This window comes from Tachysurus vachellii, chromosome 25 (genome assembly GCF_030014155.1).
Source record: "Tachysurus vachellii isolate PV-2020 chromosome 25, HZAU_Pvac_v1, whole genome shotgun sequence".
Lineage (NCBI taxonomy): Eukaryota > Metazoa > Chordata > Actinopteri > Siluriformes > Bagridae > Tachysurus > Tachysurus vachellii.
In genome coordinates this window covers 1,425,001-1,442,500 of record NC_083484.1, presented here as the reverse complement: position 1 = coordinate 1,442,500, position 17,500 = coordinate 1,425,001, and the positions used below count along the sequence as shown (strand labels likewise).

The 17,500-nt window shown below is 43.2% G+C and overlaps 1 protein-coding gene across 1 annotated transcript in view; it reads left to right on the top strand.

Moving 5' to 3' along the window:
- LOC132840334 (golgin subfamily A member 6-like protein 22) overlaps positions 1-15,280 on the top strand; it is a 109,100-nt gene extending 93,820 nt beyond the window's left edge. The window contains exons 19-20 of the mRNA XM_060861896.1: positions 7,118-7,220; positions 14,826-15,280. Coding sequence (XP_060717879.1) covers positions 7,118-7,220; positions 14,826-15,047 — 325 coding nt within the window. The 3' untranslated portion in view covers positions 15,048-15,280. The remainder of the gene's footprint in view (positions 1-7,117; positions 7,221-14,825) is intronic.
- Positions 15,281-17,500: the final 2,220 nt, after the last annotated feature.

Sequence of the window (17,500 nt, the reverse complement as noted above, 5' to 3'; positions counted from 1 at the left end):
TTAAACCTGGTTCCTCTCGAGGTTCCTTCCTCAAAACATCTCCAAGAGATTCTCCTCAGCGTCGTCCGATCTGACTGACGATTATCGTTAGATATAAATATGAATACATTTTTCATTCTCAATATTTATATTCGGGGTCACGGTGGCTTAGTAGTTAGCACGTTCGCCTCACACCTCCAGGGTTGGGGGTTCGATTCCCGCCTCCACCTTGTGTGTGTGTGGAGTTTGCATGTTCTCCCCGTGCCTCGGGGGTTTCCTCCGGGTACTCCGGTTTCCTCCCCCGGTCCAAAGACATGCATGGTAGGTTGATTGGCATCTCTGGAAAATTGTCCATAGTGTGTGATTGCATAAGTGGATGAGAGTGTGTGTGTGTGTGTGTGTGTGTGCCCTGTGATGGGTTGGCACGCCGTCCAGGGTGTATCCTGCCTTGATGCCTGATGACGCCTGAGATAGGCACAGGCTCCCCGTGACCCGAGGTAGTTCAGATAAGCGGTAGAAGATGAATGAATGAATGAATGAATATTTATATTCAAACAATTGTGATCTAATTTGCATAGAATGGTGAAATCTCGAGAAGCTCCTAACACTGACCAAACCTTTCTCACACCTCGTGATTTTCCTTTTTTGTTTTTTTAAAGGGAAATGATATAATCATGAAAATATAGTCATGTGTCATATGTAATATTTCTGTAACGTTATTATTGTCCAGTAGACAGTGCACAAGTGCGACGCTCCGACCCCCGAGTATCTGAACCTCACTAGATGCCTCGTGTGATACCGATAGAGAGGAAATGAAAGCGATCCGTCTCTAATACATTCACGTAAACATTCTCAGATCCAGCCGTATTAACGTTTATTAAATAAATAAAGCTACTGTTATGGTAACGTGACCGTCTGGGTCAGAAAGAAGGCAGTGTTAATAAGTAGTGCTCAGTGTTCAGTCTGCGGTGCTGAGCTGTCGTTTTTCACGCTCGTCTCTTGTGGCCCACGTGTCAAACGTGGTTCAGCGATATAAGGCTTTATCGTGCGACAGAGAAGTGGAGTTATTATAACATGGCTGGATTGTCATTAAATGGACGTCCGTGCTGTGAATTTATTTCTCTCTCTCTCTCTCTCTCTCTCTCTCTCTCTCTCTCTCTCTCTCTCTCTCTCTCTCTCTCTCTCTCTCTCTCTCTCTCACTCTCACACAGTCTGTGTTATTTCATCATCTCTCTCTTGTCTCTCTGTACCGCTCGTCATCCCGACTGCTTTGCATGATGAAGAAATCCCAGCGCGACGTGATGTAGAACATAATCGCTTTTTATCCGGAGCTGATTTGAGACAAGAACTCGTTCACTTTTCTCCTCGACTCCAGCGAGGAGAACCTTCTCTGGCAGAGCACCAAAAGATAATTATACCTTAGAGAGAGAGAGAGAGAGAGAGAGAGAGGGAGCGGGAGAGAGAGCGAGAGACGGAGAGGGAGGGAAAAAGGGAGGGGGAGTCGGCACGCTCGTCTTGTCAATCGGTGCGGCCTTCCCCTTCCCTACCTGTGGCTTTCAAAAGCCCGGTGCCGACACACACGCAGCCTTCCCCGAACCTCCCCTCTCATCCCTAATGGACATGTTTGTAAGGAAATGAATAGCTCTTGTTTTCCATTAAGAGCATTGGAAGAAATGGCACTTTGTCTGTTGTCATGTTGGACATCATGTGCATCGAAGTTCAAAGGGTTCGGCGAGGACGCACTCCGTATGCCTGCAGTAATGACGATCTTCTCTCTGATGTATCTGACGCACTTCCTTTTCTCGTCTCCCTTCATCAAGAAAGGCCATTAATTGTTTCCGAATGCTTCTCAAACTCCGCTTAAAGACAGACGGCGGTCTTGCCGTAATCGTTGTTGGTTTCGCGAAGCATCGTTTCCTGCCGTCTGTAGGCAACGATCGCCGTCTTCCGAGCTCCGAGAGCTTCTCGTTACCCTCAGATTATTTTTGTCTCATCCCTCCGAGGATCTCAGAGTTCCTGCGTTTCTTCGTAGGTTCTATGAAAGTGGACAGCTTTATTTTTGTCCTATTAATAAAAAATAAAAAAAAATCAGAATAAAATCCCAGAATAGGTTTAGAGTGAAAGATTCAGGAATGAGACGAGCCAAGGTGAGCATCAAGACCGCTCTGAACGTCCTACTTACTTATTAAATGCGCCATTTTTGTTTGCCGATAAAATACCTGCGACGCTAATACGGTCACCTACCAACCAGGTCGTCTTCCTCATCCTGCGAGTGTATACAGACTTTATTCACGTAGCAGATCAGAGGACAGTTTAAAAGTATATCCTACTGCTTACTATTCACTCCAGACGACACGTTTGTTTAAAATGTTGTCCTTCTGCTAGCTTCATTGACAGATTAGCAAAGTTCTAGCGACGTAGCGTCAGTTAGAAGTATGGAATCTGCTCTGACGGATTCTACTAACAGGAAGTCGTTTTCTTTCGAAGACAAATCATGTCAGACGCATGTAACGTGATGACACTAGCATGGATTTTAAAAAGGTTCATAAATAACGCACAACTTGCCGGCCATTTTGAATGCTCTGTGTTCCTGACTGTGTATCTCTGACTGTTTCTTCTTTAATCAGGTTTTGGGGAGTTTATCAGCGAAGGTTGAACCCTGTGAGCGTAGAATCAACACATTCGGTTCCTCTCGTCTATCAGAGGTACGATTATACACTTCTGCGTGAGACGGTGCTCGGCACGAGTGTGTTAAAGAGCACGTTCTGACGGACCGCTCGTCTCGCGCTCTGATTGGCTGGAAGGATACACGAGCCTTGTATTGCACTTCATCACTGTTTATGCACCGAGTGCTAACGATCGTCTCCTCTCTCGCCGCCGCTCTCCTCCACTCGGGCCGTCCGCAGTCACGCCGCTAATCAGCAAGAGCTTGTTAATCAGCTAGGAGGTCGTCTGGAGGTGGGGGAGTGAGTACACCAGTGTGTGTGTGTGTGTGTGTGTGTGTGTGTGTGTGTGTGTGTGTGTAGCAGTAAAGTAGATGATAGACACTCACTGCGTCTATTGAATATAAAGTGAGTTTAGCATCAGTTTAATTAGTTTTGAATTCTGCGCTCTGATTGGTCAGAGGGTGTCGATTAGTTTCCTATAACAGTAGTGCAGCTGCATTTTAAATGTGTTTCTGTCACAAATTACTAAACAACTTTATTAAAGCTTAGTAACACATGATTAATAATGTGATCATTTGTGCAATAAAGTCGTAATAGCAAGTTTATAAAGTAGTAATAAAGAGTTCAGAACAAGGAAATAACACGTTATTACGACTCGGTTATTAACAGGTCGTAATAATGAGATCTCGCCACGTCACAGGAAGGGGCGGAGCTTCCAGAGAAATCGAAACACCTACAGGAGTGTGAATCGTTCCACGTTCTTACATCGATCGCTTTATCCGCCGTTCGTCTCGAAGGAAAAAGACGTCCATACGAAGTCTGAATCCGACCTTCATCGGAAGCGAGCGCTTTGTTTTCTTCAGGCGGAGACAGAGGACCTGAGTGTGTCCTCACTCCTCGTCCTCACTCCTCGTCCTCACTCCTCGTCCTCGCTCCTTGTTCAGGATCTCGGTCAGTTTGGTAACGACGGCATTAAGGAGCTGACAGCGTGATGAATCTCCGTCCACTTTAATCATTTAAACAGAAGCGAGCGTGAAAATCTAATCTGAGACGATCATGAAGGCAGAGACGGAAATCACACTCTTCTGAACACGTGATCATTTTGTTTATTTTGGTTTTTTAAACACTATTATTTTGTCGTCCAACGTGCAGTTTTTTTTTTGTTTTTTTTTGCACGAGACGAGAAATTGTCTTCTAAGCTGGATCTGTAAAGGCTGAAGGTCCAGAGCGTACGTTCAGGTGATCGTGTGTGTTTCCTGCTGTCCGATCTACACTTTTCCCTTTAGATCAGACTCAGATTTAGATCAGACTCTAACACAGATTTAATGTCTGCTGTTGTTTCTTTCATTTTGATCTTTTTTTTTCTCACTACACAGCCTAGAAAATTTATCTTTATCTCTGACACCGGAGACTCCTTCCATACTTGTCCTCTTATAGCTGTTGCTATAGTAACGGTAACCTATTAATGGAACCAGTGCATTAATATAACCCTGTGACGTCCTGACCAATCAGAATGTGTTAAATCATATAAAGGAATCCTGCAGTGTTTGGCCCATATTTTACAGTTCTGTTCATCTCTCTCTCTCTCTCTCCAGCTGCTTTCTCTCCAACACTTTGTCACCACACACCACACGCTCGTTAAATCAAGGCCACAATTATCTGCTCTTAATTAGCAAATGGTGAGCGATTACGGCTGTGGGTTACAGTAAACAGCAGAAAGCACCGACTGCCCCGTAATCCAGTCAAATTGTCAACAAATCTCAGGCTAATTAGGACAATTACAGGGCTGCTGTCTGGATGACGAGGACCGGGAGGTGCACAGGAAGGTTTCTGCAGCTCGCTCGGGATCTGAACCGGACTCTTAAAGATACATCTGTATAGTTATAAATATGCATATAAAATTAATTATTTTACACACAAACATACACACACATACACACAAACACTCACACAAATACAAACACAAACATACACACACAAAACACACGCACACACAAACAGACACAGACACACACAGACACACACAAACACACAGACACACACTCACACACATACACATGCACAAACACATATGCACACACAAAACACACACACAAGCACACACATATACACACACTCAAATATACACACACTCACACACAAACACAAACAGACACACATACATACACACAGAAACACATACGCACACACGCACACACATACACACACAAACACACACACACTCACACATACGCACACACAAACATACACACACAAAACACACACACATATACACACACTCAAACACACACACACTCACACACACAAACATACACACAGAAACACATACGCACACATACACTCACACAAACATACACACACAAAACACACACATATACACACACTCAAACACACACACTCACACACACACAAACAAACTCACACACAAACACAAACAGACACACAAACATACACACAGAAACACATATGCACACACACACTCACATACAGACACATACACTCACACGCACACACACACACAAACACACACACACTCACACACATACGCACACACAAACACACACACAAAACACACACACATATACACACACACAAACAGACACACACACATTCACACTCACACACACAAACACACACATACGCACGCACACACACTCACAAACAGACACATACACTCACACACAAAACACACACATATACACACACTCAAACACTCACACACACACACAAACAGACACACACACTCACACACAAACACAGACACACGAACATACACACAGAAACACATACGCACACACACACTCACATACAGACACATACACTCACACACACATACACACATACGCACACACATACACACACACTCACACACACACAAACACACACACTCACAAACAGACACATACACTCACACACAAACACATACACACTCACACATACACACACACGCCCTAATCTCCAGAAAGTAATAATTCAATGTTCAGATCAATTCTATAGCATTAAATACAGTACTAACATTCTGAACATATCGTTATGACCCGAGTTAATGTTCTGCTCCTTGTTTTTTTTCTCTCTCTCTGATGTGTATTTACTCTCAGAAATCATGAAATAAAATACTACTTTATCCTTCACCAAGCCAACTCAGACGCTCGGTTTCTCTGTCTAGACTCGGTGGTGGAATTAAACAGCCCCTTTATACCGACTCTGTATTTTACAGCAGTGTCTTTCACGATCCCTGCAGATATTTAACACACGGTTGATGAGTAGTCGAAGCGGAGCTCGCCGCCGCTCCCGTCTTCACCGTATACCTCTTTTTTCTTTTAAATTTCTGAGCTCTTGTACCATATGTTTGCTGTGAAAGAAGAGCTCATTACAGCGTGCTGCGGATTAGGGGGTCGTACAGGCCTAGTCGAGTCGAGTCGAGTCGAATCTACTCCAGCGCTCTTTATTAAGAAAAGCTTTTGTTGATCTTTCTGATTATTTTTTTTTCTTTTTGTGCCGCTGGACCGCGGTCTTTAATATTGACTGATAAGAAGCAGTGGGGTAAAAATTAGCGAACAAGTCTTATTATTCCACAATGGATCTGTTATGACTTGTCAGACAGGATCTTTTATATGTAAATCTTCATAATGGGCACGTAACATCTTGATTTTTTTTTTTTCCTTCTCTTTCTTTTTGTAAGACTTCATCACTAATAGGGTGGAAAAGTTTCTGTGTGTGTGTGTGTGAGTGAGTGTGTGAGTGTGTGTGTGTGTGGAATTCATTAAAGATGAATCTGCAACTGAAGCATGATGGACCTCTTCCTATCCATTGCTTTTTATATAAACTTCATAAAAGACTTGGGTTTTTCTTTACAGGCAAATTAGCCTGAGAAATAGTTTAATAAGCGATAAAGTCTGGCGCTGATGTCGCTCATAAAGCAGCGTTTAGAAAAGTTGCCCGAGAATCTGCCTTTTTTTTTTTTTTTTTTAACCGGAATGGACGAGTTCATCTATGCAGAAAATGGGATGTTTTCCAGAGAGCTGGAAGAGAAGTCTGCGTGACGTGATGTGCGCTACGCTACAGATCGTTAATTAGATGACCGTTTCCTTTTAAAGAGATCTTTTAAGAAGCCGACCGTCATAAAAACGTGAAAAAGCTCTTTAATAGACGGTGAATTTTTGTTCTTCTGCTTGTTATGTTCGTCCTTATTCGTGTCCGTCGCTACGTCGATGTTATCCGTGGGTCCGGCGCTTTTACCTCGTTCAACGTTCCTTAATAACTTTCTCTGCCCTTTGAATTAAAAAGAAGAAAATGTGAATTTAAATCTTTTTTTTTTTAATTAATATTCCCACACAAACAAGGTCATGATTTAGTTATTCTTTGAACGCTGTCTTTTCAGGAGACATCAAATCTCTGCTCTGCGCTTTAAAAGCCGTCATTAACGCCCGCGACGTTTTCTGTGCTCTTAGCTTTCTGTATTTTATTTGTAGGTGCGAACGCAAGGGCCGAGTGGACGAGCACCTGAGCAAAATCAACCACGTCCAGTCAAGACTGAGGTCCAACATGAGGTCTGTTACGCTGCTGAATCAACAGGTACCACGGCAGGCTTCGTATCTCCTCCTTCACACTTAACGTATCTGCTCGAAGTAAAATAAGGTCTGATTGGCTTTGGATTAACTCTAGAGATATTTTAGATCTAAAACAAGAACAAAACTAAAGAAACACATTTTTAAATACATCAATTAGACGTATTCTCTATGGAACAAGGTTCTCTGCCGTCAAAAGCCAGTCCTCAGGTTAGAAACCACGTGCGGTTAGATGTCTGTATTTTGTTCTGGCCATCGACAGGATGACACGTGAGTATGACTGATGATTGACAGCACGGGGAGCGGTCACGAGGTGGTACAGAGCCTACCTTGTGGAATCTTCCCTTGTCAGAAAACCTTCAGGATATATCAGGATCTGATTATTATTAAAATTTTTTTAGTTACACTTATCTAAAATGGCTGCCGCAGCTGTCCTTTGCTTGTTAGAGAACACATTAGAGTTGTTTCTTTCAAACCTGCAGAAGGATAGATCTGGATCTTCTAGATTAAAGGTGGGGTCACCGTTGTTTGAGAAACGCTTCAGAAAACCGAGTCGGGACGACAAACTAAACAAAAATCAAAACAAACTTGTAGCCAATGAGCAGAAAGGGGCGTGTCTTGTCCATATGGGCGGAGAGAGTGTTCAGTGCGCATGTGTGACATTAGCAGAAAGCGGTTTTAACATTGACATGGAGGATAAAAACAAAGAAAGAAAGTGAAGAAAGACTTACGATAAGGTAAGAAGTAGGACGTGTTAATATAGGATCAGCTTTCCAGCGCTGGAGAGAACTGAAGGAGCAGGAAGTTGGTCACATATTCACAGATTGGAGTTTCCTGTGTCAATAACTCCTGAGCTAAACACTGTTACTACACAAATAACACCTCTTTTCTATCGTAGTAATGTAGAGACGCAGCTACAACCGTGTTTTGTGTAGTAACAGTGTTTAGCTCAGGAGTTATTGACTCGGGAAACTCCAATCTGTGAATATGTGACCAACTTTACTTAAGACGCCGAGGCGCTTTTTTCCTTCTCGATAGGTGAGTAACGTTGGTTTTGTTTTGTTACACAGAACTAATATATGTCTTTGTCCTTTACATGATTATGCTTGTGTGTCATTTTTGCTTGTTTGTTTATCTGCAATCGTATTGTTCTTCACTTCAGCTATGATAAAGACACATTTCTTTCCATTAGTTGCCTGGGTTACGTACAGTATGTATGTGTGGGCGGAGCTATCAATACAGGGGTGGGACCCATTTGGGTTAGGGGCGTGTTTGTTTTGGTGATTTCAAATGTCAACATTGGTTTTCAAACAACGGAGACCGCACCTTTAATATGATTTTTTTTTTTTAAGGTCAGGACTCATGACGACCATCACAACGACAGCAGACGTGTTCATAAACTCGCTAATCTTTCCTGCTGAATTTGGAAACAGGCTGTAAAGCGATGTTTTGGCTCCAATGTGCCATTTACATGATGTCGCTTTTAATCCTCTGGATGTATAGAAAGTGCACAGGCGAGTGTGCAAGAGAACTGCTCACGATGCTCACGATGCTCCCGCACATGTAACGTCACAAGTCAGATCATAGAAACCAGACCGTAGACTACGATCTTACATTAGATCTTACAACACTTTCTGTAGAAGTGTATTAGGGTAAAATGCTAACATAGCGTTTTAGCTGCTGTTTGAGAAAACGAACTAGGAGCTCCAGACAAGCGGATTGGATGAACCTGTGGAGGGGGCGTGGTCACGTGGAAGTGGTCATGCATGAAGACACATGGATTGTCGCTGATGTTAAGAGCTCGCCGAGGCCAGGCGTAGTCGTGAGGACGGAAATGTTCTCATGGTGATCATTAGTGACTCCTACAGGTTGAACCAAAGCACAAATCATTACTGATATTGATTCCAACTCAGATTACTGACTGTAAAGTCTTGTAGGAACAAAACAATGAAGGAAAGAAGGGCAAATATTTCAAGGTAGTTTTTAGTGACTTCCCCCCAAGTTATTCTCAGTCTAAATAATAATGGAATGTCTGACTTGATTTTGGTGTAATGGTGAGAAAATGAGCGTGGCAGCAGAGGCTAAATTGCCCCTGTCTAATCTGCATAGAATGCTGGACTGGAATAAAGTCAGACTGGATTTGATTTCTAATTTCTTCACTCTGCGCTCATAAAAGTCTATAATTCACGTGCTTTTGTAAACGAAGCGAACTCGATTGAACGCTTTTTGGACGAAGAATACGACAGCGTCGCTCCGACGCGATCCGTTGATCGGGATTTTTATTATTGTACGTGGAATCTGCTCCACTTCATTATGGATCGAATTCAATTTGAAACTCGAGCTGTGACGACTAAGCGCTAGATAAACGCTGACTTTTTAAGATCTTTAAAAAAGAGACGTGTATCTTATTAAAGCTCCGCTTACGTCTGCGTGAGATTTCTAGAACGCCGCTTTATTATTTCTCAGATAAATTCGCTGATGGTGAATTTATTTAGCTTTTTTTTTTTTTTTTTGCTCCTCCTCTTTGAGATTAAGAGAAAATACATTCCACTCTCAGCACATCCATCTTGGCTCATTCGGGCTGACGGAAAATTAGACTCGGCGTGATTAGTTAGTCGGAGGCTTTTTAAAGAGCCGGGTTAATATTTGAGAACGTCATTAGCCTCTTCATAATTAAATGATGGCCGTGATCCTCTTAAGCTGACAAACATTAGAGTGTCTTCCAGAATGCAAAGTTAATTAGAAATCGGACGAGACCAGACGTCTCATAAGGACACGGAGGATCTCTGATGGCCACTGGGCTCAAGTAAATTGCAAATATTTGAAGTAGGAGTAATACCACCGCCTCGTTATGGTGAGACTGAGAAAATTGTACAGAGGCTTTTTTTTTAAATAGCATCAGAGATGAGAATTAATCCACTTTTGTCTATGTTTAAGTAGACGTACTTGATCAAGGGGCTGGTAGCTCAGCGGTTAGGGTCTCGGTAGTCACCACATGGTTACGAGTTCAAACTAGAACATTTGAAAGCACGCAGTTGTACAGGATGTCTGATGCACCTTCTAATGCCACTTGCATACTAAACTCACTCACTCACTCATCTTCTACCGCTTATCCGAACTACCTCGTGTCACGGGGATCCTGTGCCTATCTCAGGCGTCATCGGGCAGGATACACCCTGGATGGAGTGCCAACCCATCGCAGGGCGCACACACACACACACACACACACACACACACACACACACACTCTCATTCACTCACACAATCACACACTACGGACAATTTTCCAGAGATGCCAATCAACCTACCATGCATGTCTTTGGACCGGGGGAGGAAACCGGAGTACCCGGAGGAAACCCCCGAGGCACGGGGAGAACATGCAAACTCCACACACACAAGGTGGAGGCAGGAATCGAACCCACAACCCTGGAGGTGTGAGGCGAACATGCTAACCACTAAGCCACCGTGCCCCCTGCATACTAAACTGAATCGGCAAATCATAATAGACGCCAATCGGTCATGTCATCAGCGTTGGACGTTTACTTTTAGTTCCTAGTTTCTTCCTGGTTTCTTCGAAGACAGACTGATTTATTTTGCGGACTCAGAAGCAGAAGACAATGGAAGTTTTAGGAGGACGAAGAAGTCATCAAAAGACGCTTCGAGAGGAGAAATAAAAGCAGGCCGAGCGACGGACAAAGAAGGTGTCAGTTTGAGTCCGTATGAACATCACATCTCTGTAATGAACTGCTGCAGGTAAAATGCTAATATACATTATACTGTCTTTAAATATACTGCTGTTAAAAAAATTATTTGTTAAAGGAAGAAAAAAAGGGTTTTCTCCAACGTCCAGCACTGTTTAAGGAACAAAGTGGCGTGCAGCGAGCCGTCTGCGTTTAAAGCCGCTCTTTACCTCAGCATATACGTCTGAATAGGCAATTAAGCGAACAGGAACGATTGCTCGCAAAAGCGCTCGAGAACCAGTGCCGAGCTGCGGTTTTCAAAGCTCAGAGCTCAGGAGGGAACAGCGTAGAGGAACAATCAGAAAGAAGACGCCGCCAGAGCAAAGCTTTAAAGTTACAGAAGCCGACGGTCACTCGTGCCTCGGCTTTGGAAATGCAAATGTGCCTCAGAGTCCTTGTCGCAGGTTTCATAAAAAGAGCTAGGAACTTTCTTTCCATTTTATTTAAACGTGATATAATGATGCAAGGGATTTGAACAGCACATCAGAGAGGAGAGAACAATTTACTAATGCAGAGCTGGTAAGTACAGGGTCACTAGTTCTAGCTGACAGTGAGATGTATATAAACTGAAGACTTCTCGAGCACGGTGCGCTGAAGGTAAGGAACTCATTAAGCCAGTGGGGGTTAACGAGAGAAATACAGCTCAGACTTGACGATTTGGTTCCACGAACTGCAGAAGAAGCTTCTACCTCTAACACGTGTGAGGCAGCTTTCACAAAATCGTTCTTCATAACGGACCCAGACTGGAACATGTGTGAAGAACGCTGTAAAGAAGCATGCGGCGGCGTGGAGGCAGCAGACACAAGGAGCAACAAGGAATTTTTCCATGTGTACAAACCGAGGCTGAAGAAAGTCAACAGCGACTGGATCTGTTAAAGGCCTAGTGTGAAAGATGTGCTCCACAGCATTCAGAGATTGTTTGCTCTTTCTTCTGTACGTATCTGAGTACGACTGCTGTCTCAATAGGCGCTAAACATCATCCATCACCTGCCTTGACCTACATCACAGACCAGGATAGAGTACAATCAATAACAAATCAACAAACAACAGCCTAAACTTACACCAAAATCTGTACTCAGAGCTGACGTCTGATCTGAGACGTCCACGTGAGCTTTGGTTGCATTTCATTCAAACTCTGTCATCTCTTTCCATTCATCCAGATCCTTTAGAAATCAGATAGATGTGGAATCTACACAGGGAATGCCGGCCTGGTGAGGCAGGACTACACCAGAGATGTGGCATCAGTCCATCATAGAGCTCCTCAGGGCAATTTAGTCACTAGTGAACCTGCAGGAATGTTTGGGGGATTTTGGAGGAAACCGGGATATAAACTCAGACAGCGTTGGAACGTTGAAGAGTCGAGGATTGAGTCCTGAAATCCAGAATGATTAATAATTAAATATTATATTACCTGTATACATATGTATATATTATGAATTTCCCATGGGGATGAATAAACTATCTATCTATCTATCTATCCATCCATCCATCTATCTGTATACTATCTGTAATTCTGTTTACACTGCCCCGACTGTATACCCCACTGTATGGGGCAGTGGTGGTTATGTCCCTGGGTTGTTGATTGGAGGATCAGGGTTCAAGCCCCAGCACTGCCTAGCTGCCACTGTTGGGCCCTTGAACAAGGCCCTTAACTCTCAGTGCTGCAGGGGCGGCTGGCCCTGTGCTCTGACCCCAACCAAGAACTTCACTGTAGAGCCCTGCGCAGGACTGTTTTTTTTGTTCCACTCCCGCCCGCACCCGCAATGTTTGTGTCCACTCCCGTGGATTTTTTCTTGAGAGTTTGTGAAAATTTTGATTGTATACAAATGATCAGACTAATTATTAGTTCAGGTTAATGTCCAGAATAACAGAATTAAACATGATTGCATTTAAATAAGATAAATTAATACTAAACCAAAGCAACACACCTGACAAAAACATTTGTTTTTTATTATAAAACATTAACCGTTTTAACAAAACCACAACTAGCGGCACCTCATTTTTTAAACGTACTGCATGATACAAAGACACACACCAAATGATTAACTGTTAACAACTGTGCTTTTTCCTCAATATGTCGAGACACAGTGGTTGGATGTGGCAGCTGTAATGAGTCTGTCTGTGTTTTGCCCTGTTTCTGTCTGCTGTCATGCCCTGCTATTAATTGTTTGCTCCGCCCACTCATTAGTTACCATGGACACTAATTGAACTCTCTCTCCCCCCAGGTGTGTCGTCTTAGTCTCTGATTGTCTCTGCGTTGTGATTGGTTCCTGTTTGGTATATCTACTCTGTTTGTTCACTTCCCTGGTGTTAGTCGTTATGGTGTGTTCATGTCTATGTTCCTGTTTTGCTCAGTGTTCTGCCCTGTTTTGCTCAGTGTTCTGCCCTGTTTTGCTCAGTGTTCTGCCCTGTTTTGCTCAGTGTTCTGCCCTGTTTTGCTCAGTGTTCTGCCCTGTTTTGCTCAGTGTTCTGCCCTGTTTTGCTCAGTGTTCTGCCCTGTTTTGCCTGCTTGTCTGTTTGCCTGTTTCTTGTTTTGGTTTATTAAAAGTTTAAACTGCATTTGGATCCTCACTCGCCTTTGCCTCACTGCGACAGAAGCGCATCTCTCACATCAAATGTACCAAATTTAGCGGCTACGTTAACAAAGTGCTGAACTATGTCAACAAAGCCATTCCCGGCAACAATGTCATACGGTCTAATATCTTTACAGCAAAGTGCGACACATTTTTCCATAGTATCTTGCTTAATGTGAGCAGGAAGTGCTTTATTGGAGAATGAGAGCTTGCTTTGACCACTGAGAACTGTGCAGGTATGTCGGCTCAGGCCAGACGTGCCAGATTTATGTCCGTTGTAAATTAACAACAAAGAGTTCAACTTACGAAGTTGAACTCTTTCCCATTTTTTTCAGTGACAATTGAGAATTGTGTCCAGATGTCTGACTTGCCTTGCTTTGCTTTTGTCAAGTAAACAGCCGCTTTAATCTTCTTCTCAACATCATGTGTTGACTTCATTCTTATTATTAGGCTACACGCCAAATCCCACCGGGTCCCACGGATCTCCCGCTAAATTTTCCGACCGCCCACTCCCGCCCGGGGCAAAGGTGAAACCCGCTCCCACGAGATTTGCGTTGGGTCCCGCGGGAGCCCAATCCCAATGCAGCCCTCTACTTCACTGTGCTGTAATGTATATGTGACAACTAAAGGCTCCTTCTTCTAAAAACATGTTATCTTTAGTTCTCACTAATCAGTCGTCAACACTTTTAACACAGGCGTTCCTCAGGGCTTCATCCTAGGCCTCTTTCTTTTCTTTATTAACGTTTTATTTTATCACCCGGGTCTCCATTTTCAAAGTTACGCCCTGTATCTTTGCACTGTAACTACTGTATATAGTGTGTGTGTGTGTGTGTGTGTGTTTGCCATCTGCAAGAATTCTAACTGAGGAACAAACATAAGAGAAAACCTTACCATTTACGTATTTTATCCCACTTTCCAACACTGGAAAATATTTAGAAGGATTTCTGGCAACCACAAAGCAAGGCAAGACTCTCTAATGAAGTAGTCACATCTTCTAAAGGAACAAAGAGACAGATTTATTCTTGAATTCCACTGATGAAAGAATTCATAAGGAGATGCAAGAACCTCTGAAGAAAGTTAATAAACGTTCAGAATTTAAACGATTGTCAGTAGACGTCTATTATATTAATAAGTCTGGAGTAATGTGGGTTTTAACTTGGTCAGTGGAAACGTGTTGGAATTCTCGTCCATGGGAATTACACACGAAATGAATGCAATAAGCCAGAAGTGGTTTACTTACATGTCAGATCGTTAACAGAATTCTTGTGTGTGTGTGTGTGTGTGTGTGTGTTTATGCAGTTGAACAGCATGAGCGAGGAGAACAAGAGGAACAAGAAGCTACTGGAGAAGGAGCAGAAAAGGCGTTCACATCTGGAGCAGTTTCTGGGACTGAGTGTCAATCAGAGCTCAGTTCCTCTCTTTTCTCCTCCATCCCTCCATCCCTCAGACCTGGAGTTCGACCAGATGGAGACGCAGCTCAGAGGAACATGGGAGAAGAGATCAAAATCTGCTTTACAGTAGAGCCAAGTGTCTCCTTAGGCATTAGCAAGAACCTACAGCTTTCACACAACGAGGTCTTAGACACGGACGAGACTACAAACGACCACTCAAGACTTTTTCACGTGGCTCACAGACAAACGCACAAAACACACACGAGCCACATGGTTACTTTAAACTATCTGATGTAAACAAAAGCTCATTGTTGCTTAAACGCCAGCGAGATTGTATTTAGCGTGAAGTATTAAAAAATAAACACAACCGATCAACAAGTAAAGAGTTCAGTTGTCTCCTGTACAGCAGAACCGGGTCTGTGTTCCTACGTCGGATCTCTTCTACGCCAGAAGTGCTGCAAATCCAAGTGTTTAAACTTATGAGAACTCTGTGGAGGTGTTACATCACCGACTTCTCGTCAGTTGTCATACGTGCTAAACAAAGTATTTAATCCCAGACAGAACGTATACAAACGTTGAAAAAATGTTCTCGAACGTTCTGACGAGGGTTCCATCACGCTGTCGTAGATTTATAACACGCAGGGACAACGATTGGGTTCCTTTTTTTTTTACCTGGAAATCCAAAGCAGAGGCATTTTTAACATATATGCTAGCAGTAAGGCCTGTATGAGCGAGCGGTGAGGGGATCGTCTTCAGATCTCTTCAGATCGGATCGAGTGGTATGAAGACTTGAAGATAACCTTGATGTTTCTTCACTGAGAGGAAATGATGTCATTAGAACATCTCCTGCTACTGTACTTCTGTGGTTTACAGAAAGACGTGAGTCTGACATGCCAGCGAGGGGTCTGTTCTAATGTACTGCTGTAAATCACACAGAGAAAGGAGACTGTGTGTGTGCGTGTGTTTGTGTTAGTGTGTGTGTGCGTGTGCGTGTGTTTGTGAGTGTGTGTGTTTGTGTGTGTGAGTGTGTGTGTGTGCGTGTGTTTGTGTTAGTGCGTGTGAGTGTGTTTGTGAGTGTGTGTGTGTGTGTGGGTGTGTGTGTGTGTGTGTGAGAGTGTGTGTGTGCGTTGGTTTGTGTGAGTGTGTGTGTGTTTGTGTGAGTGTTTGTGTGTGTTTGTGTGCGTGTGTGTGCGTGTGTGTGCGTGTGTGTGCGTGTGTGTGCGTGTGTGTGTGTGTGTGTGTTGGCTAAACAAGGAGACCTGTAAGGCCGCTCTATGAAACATCTCTTCTCTGGAGAAAGAGGGTCTGTGTTTCTCCGTGTTAATGAGAGAATGTTAGTAGATGCGCGAGTCAAAGCACAGAGTTCTCTCTCATCTACAAAATGTGCTGCTACATGATTATTTTTTTAACTTTCTCCACGGATTATACATTTTAATGAGGGAAGGCAGGGCTTGTTAGCGGTATTAGTCATTTGCACTGTGACAGTTAAAAATACTTCCTTTTTAATGCGTGCACACAACACACATCTTAGCCTCACATAACATCCATGGCACAGTCATTAAAAATAAAACCTCAGGCTTTTAAGACTCCGAGCCTGAGCCAGAAGCACTGCGAAGGAAAAAACACGCTCGCTCGGAAACAATGACGAGGAATCATCATTTGTTGTTGTCAAAAAGATGGTGGATTACTTTTTTTTTTTTTCTTTCTTTCTTTTTTTTTAACAGCTGAGGTTAAGCAGGCTTTTGATCCGCTTTTAACTCGTTCGAGCTCTGTGTAGGGATTAATTTGAGACCCCACTCCTCCATCCAGAGAACTAATTCTAATTTTCTTTGCACCGAGTGGGTTTTTTTTTGGTCCAAAAAGAAACTTGCTTCTCGTTTCTCCTCCCTCTCCAACATCCTTCCATAATTGGAGTTAATGAACATGTGGTTTAGGGTGTGTGTGTGTGTGTGTGTGTGTGTGTGTGTGTGTGTGTGTGTGTGTGTGTGTGTGGTCTCTCTCAGAGCGTGAGTCTTGTTTTTCACCGCGCTCAAAAACGCCGTAGCCGAACCACAGGCCTTCAGCAGCCACGGCCTGACAATTACCCGTGTGATTACGCCGCATTAGTTTATTTTCCGTGTTGAAAATGAAAATAACTCCAGGGCTCTTGCTCCAGACGGCCCGCTGCAAATTGCATTACACACGTGTGCGCTTTCTCACCTCGGGTGTGCCTGTTTCAAATGAGATTAAGACAAGACGTCTGGACGACAGGGTTTTTATTTGTTGTTGTTGTTGTTGTTTTTGTTTTTTTTCCTACACCGAGTGTTTCCCTGCAGTCCGATCCATTTCCGTCAGGTAATTAGGCCGCTTCTGGCTACGGACAGAAAGTGTGTCGAGTTATCAAGCGCGAGTGTTCGAGTGTCAGACGTTTCCATAACCATTAATCTTTCACAACAAATCCAGACACTAAACCGAGGACAGTGACGGTGACTGTAAACTTCACTCTAATTGCTCTTTATTAATAAATGTTGAGTTTTTTTTATAAAGTTCTTTTTAAAAACTTTAAGTTGTCTCTTTGGTGCAGAAGAAGTCGTAGCTTCGGAC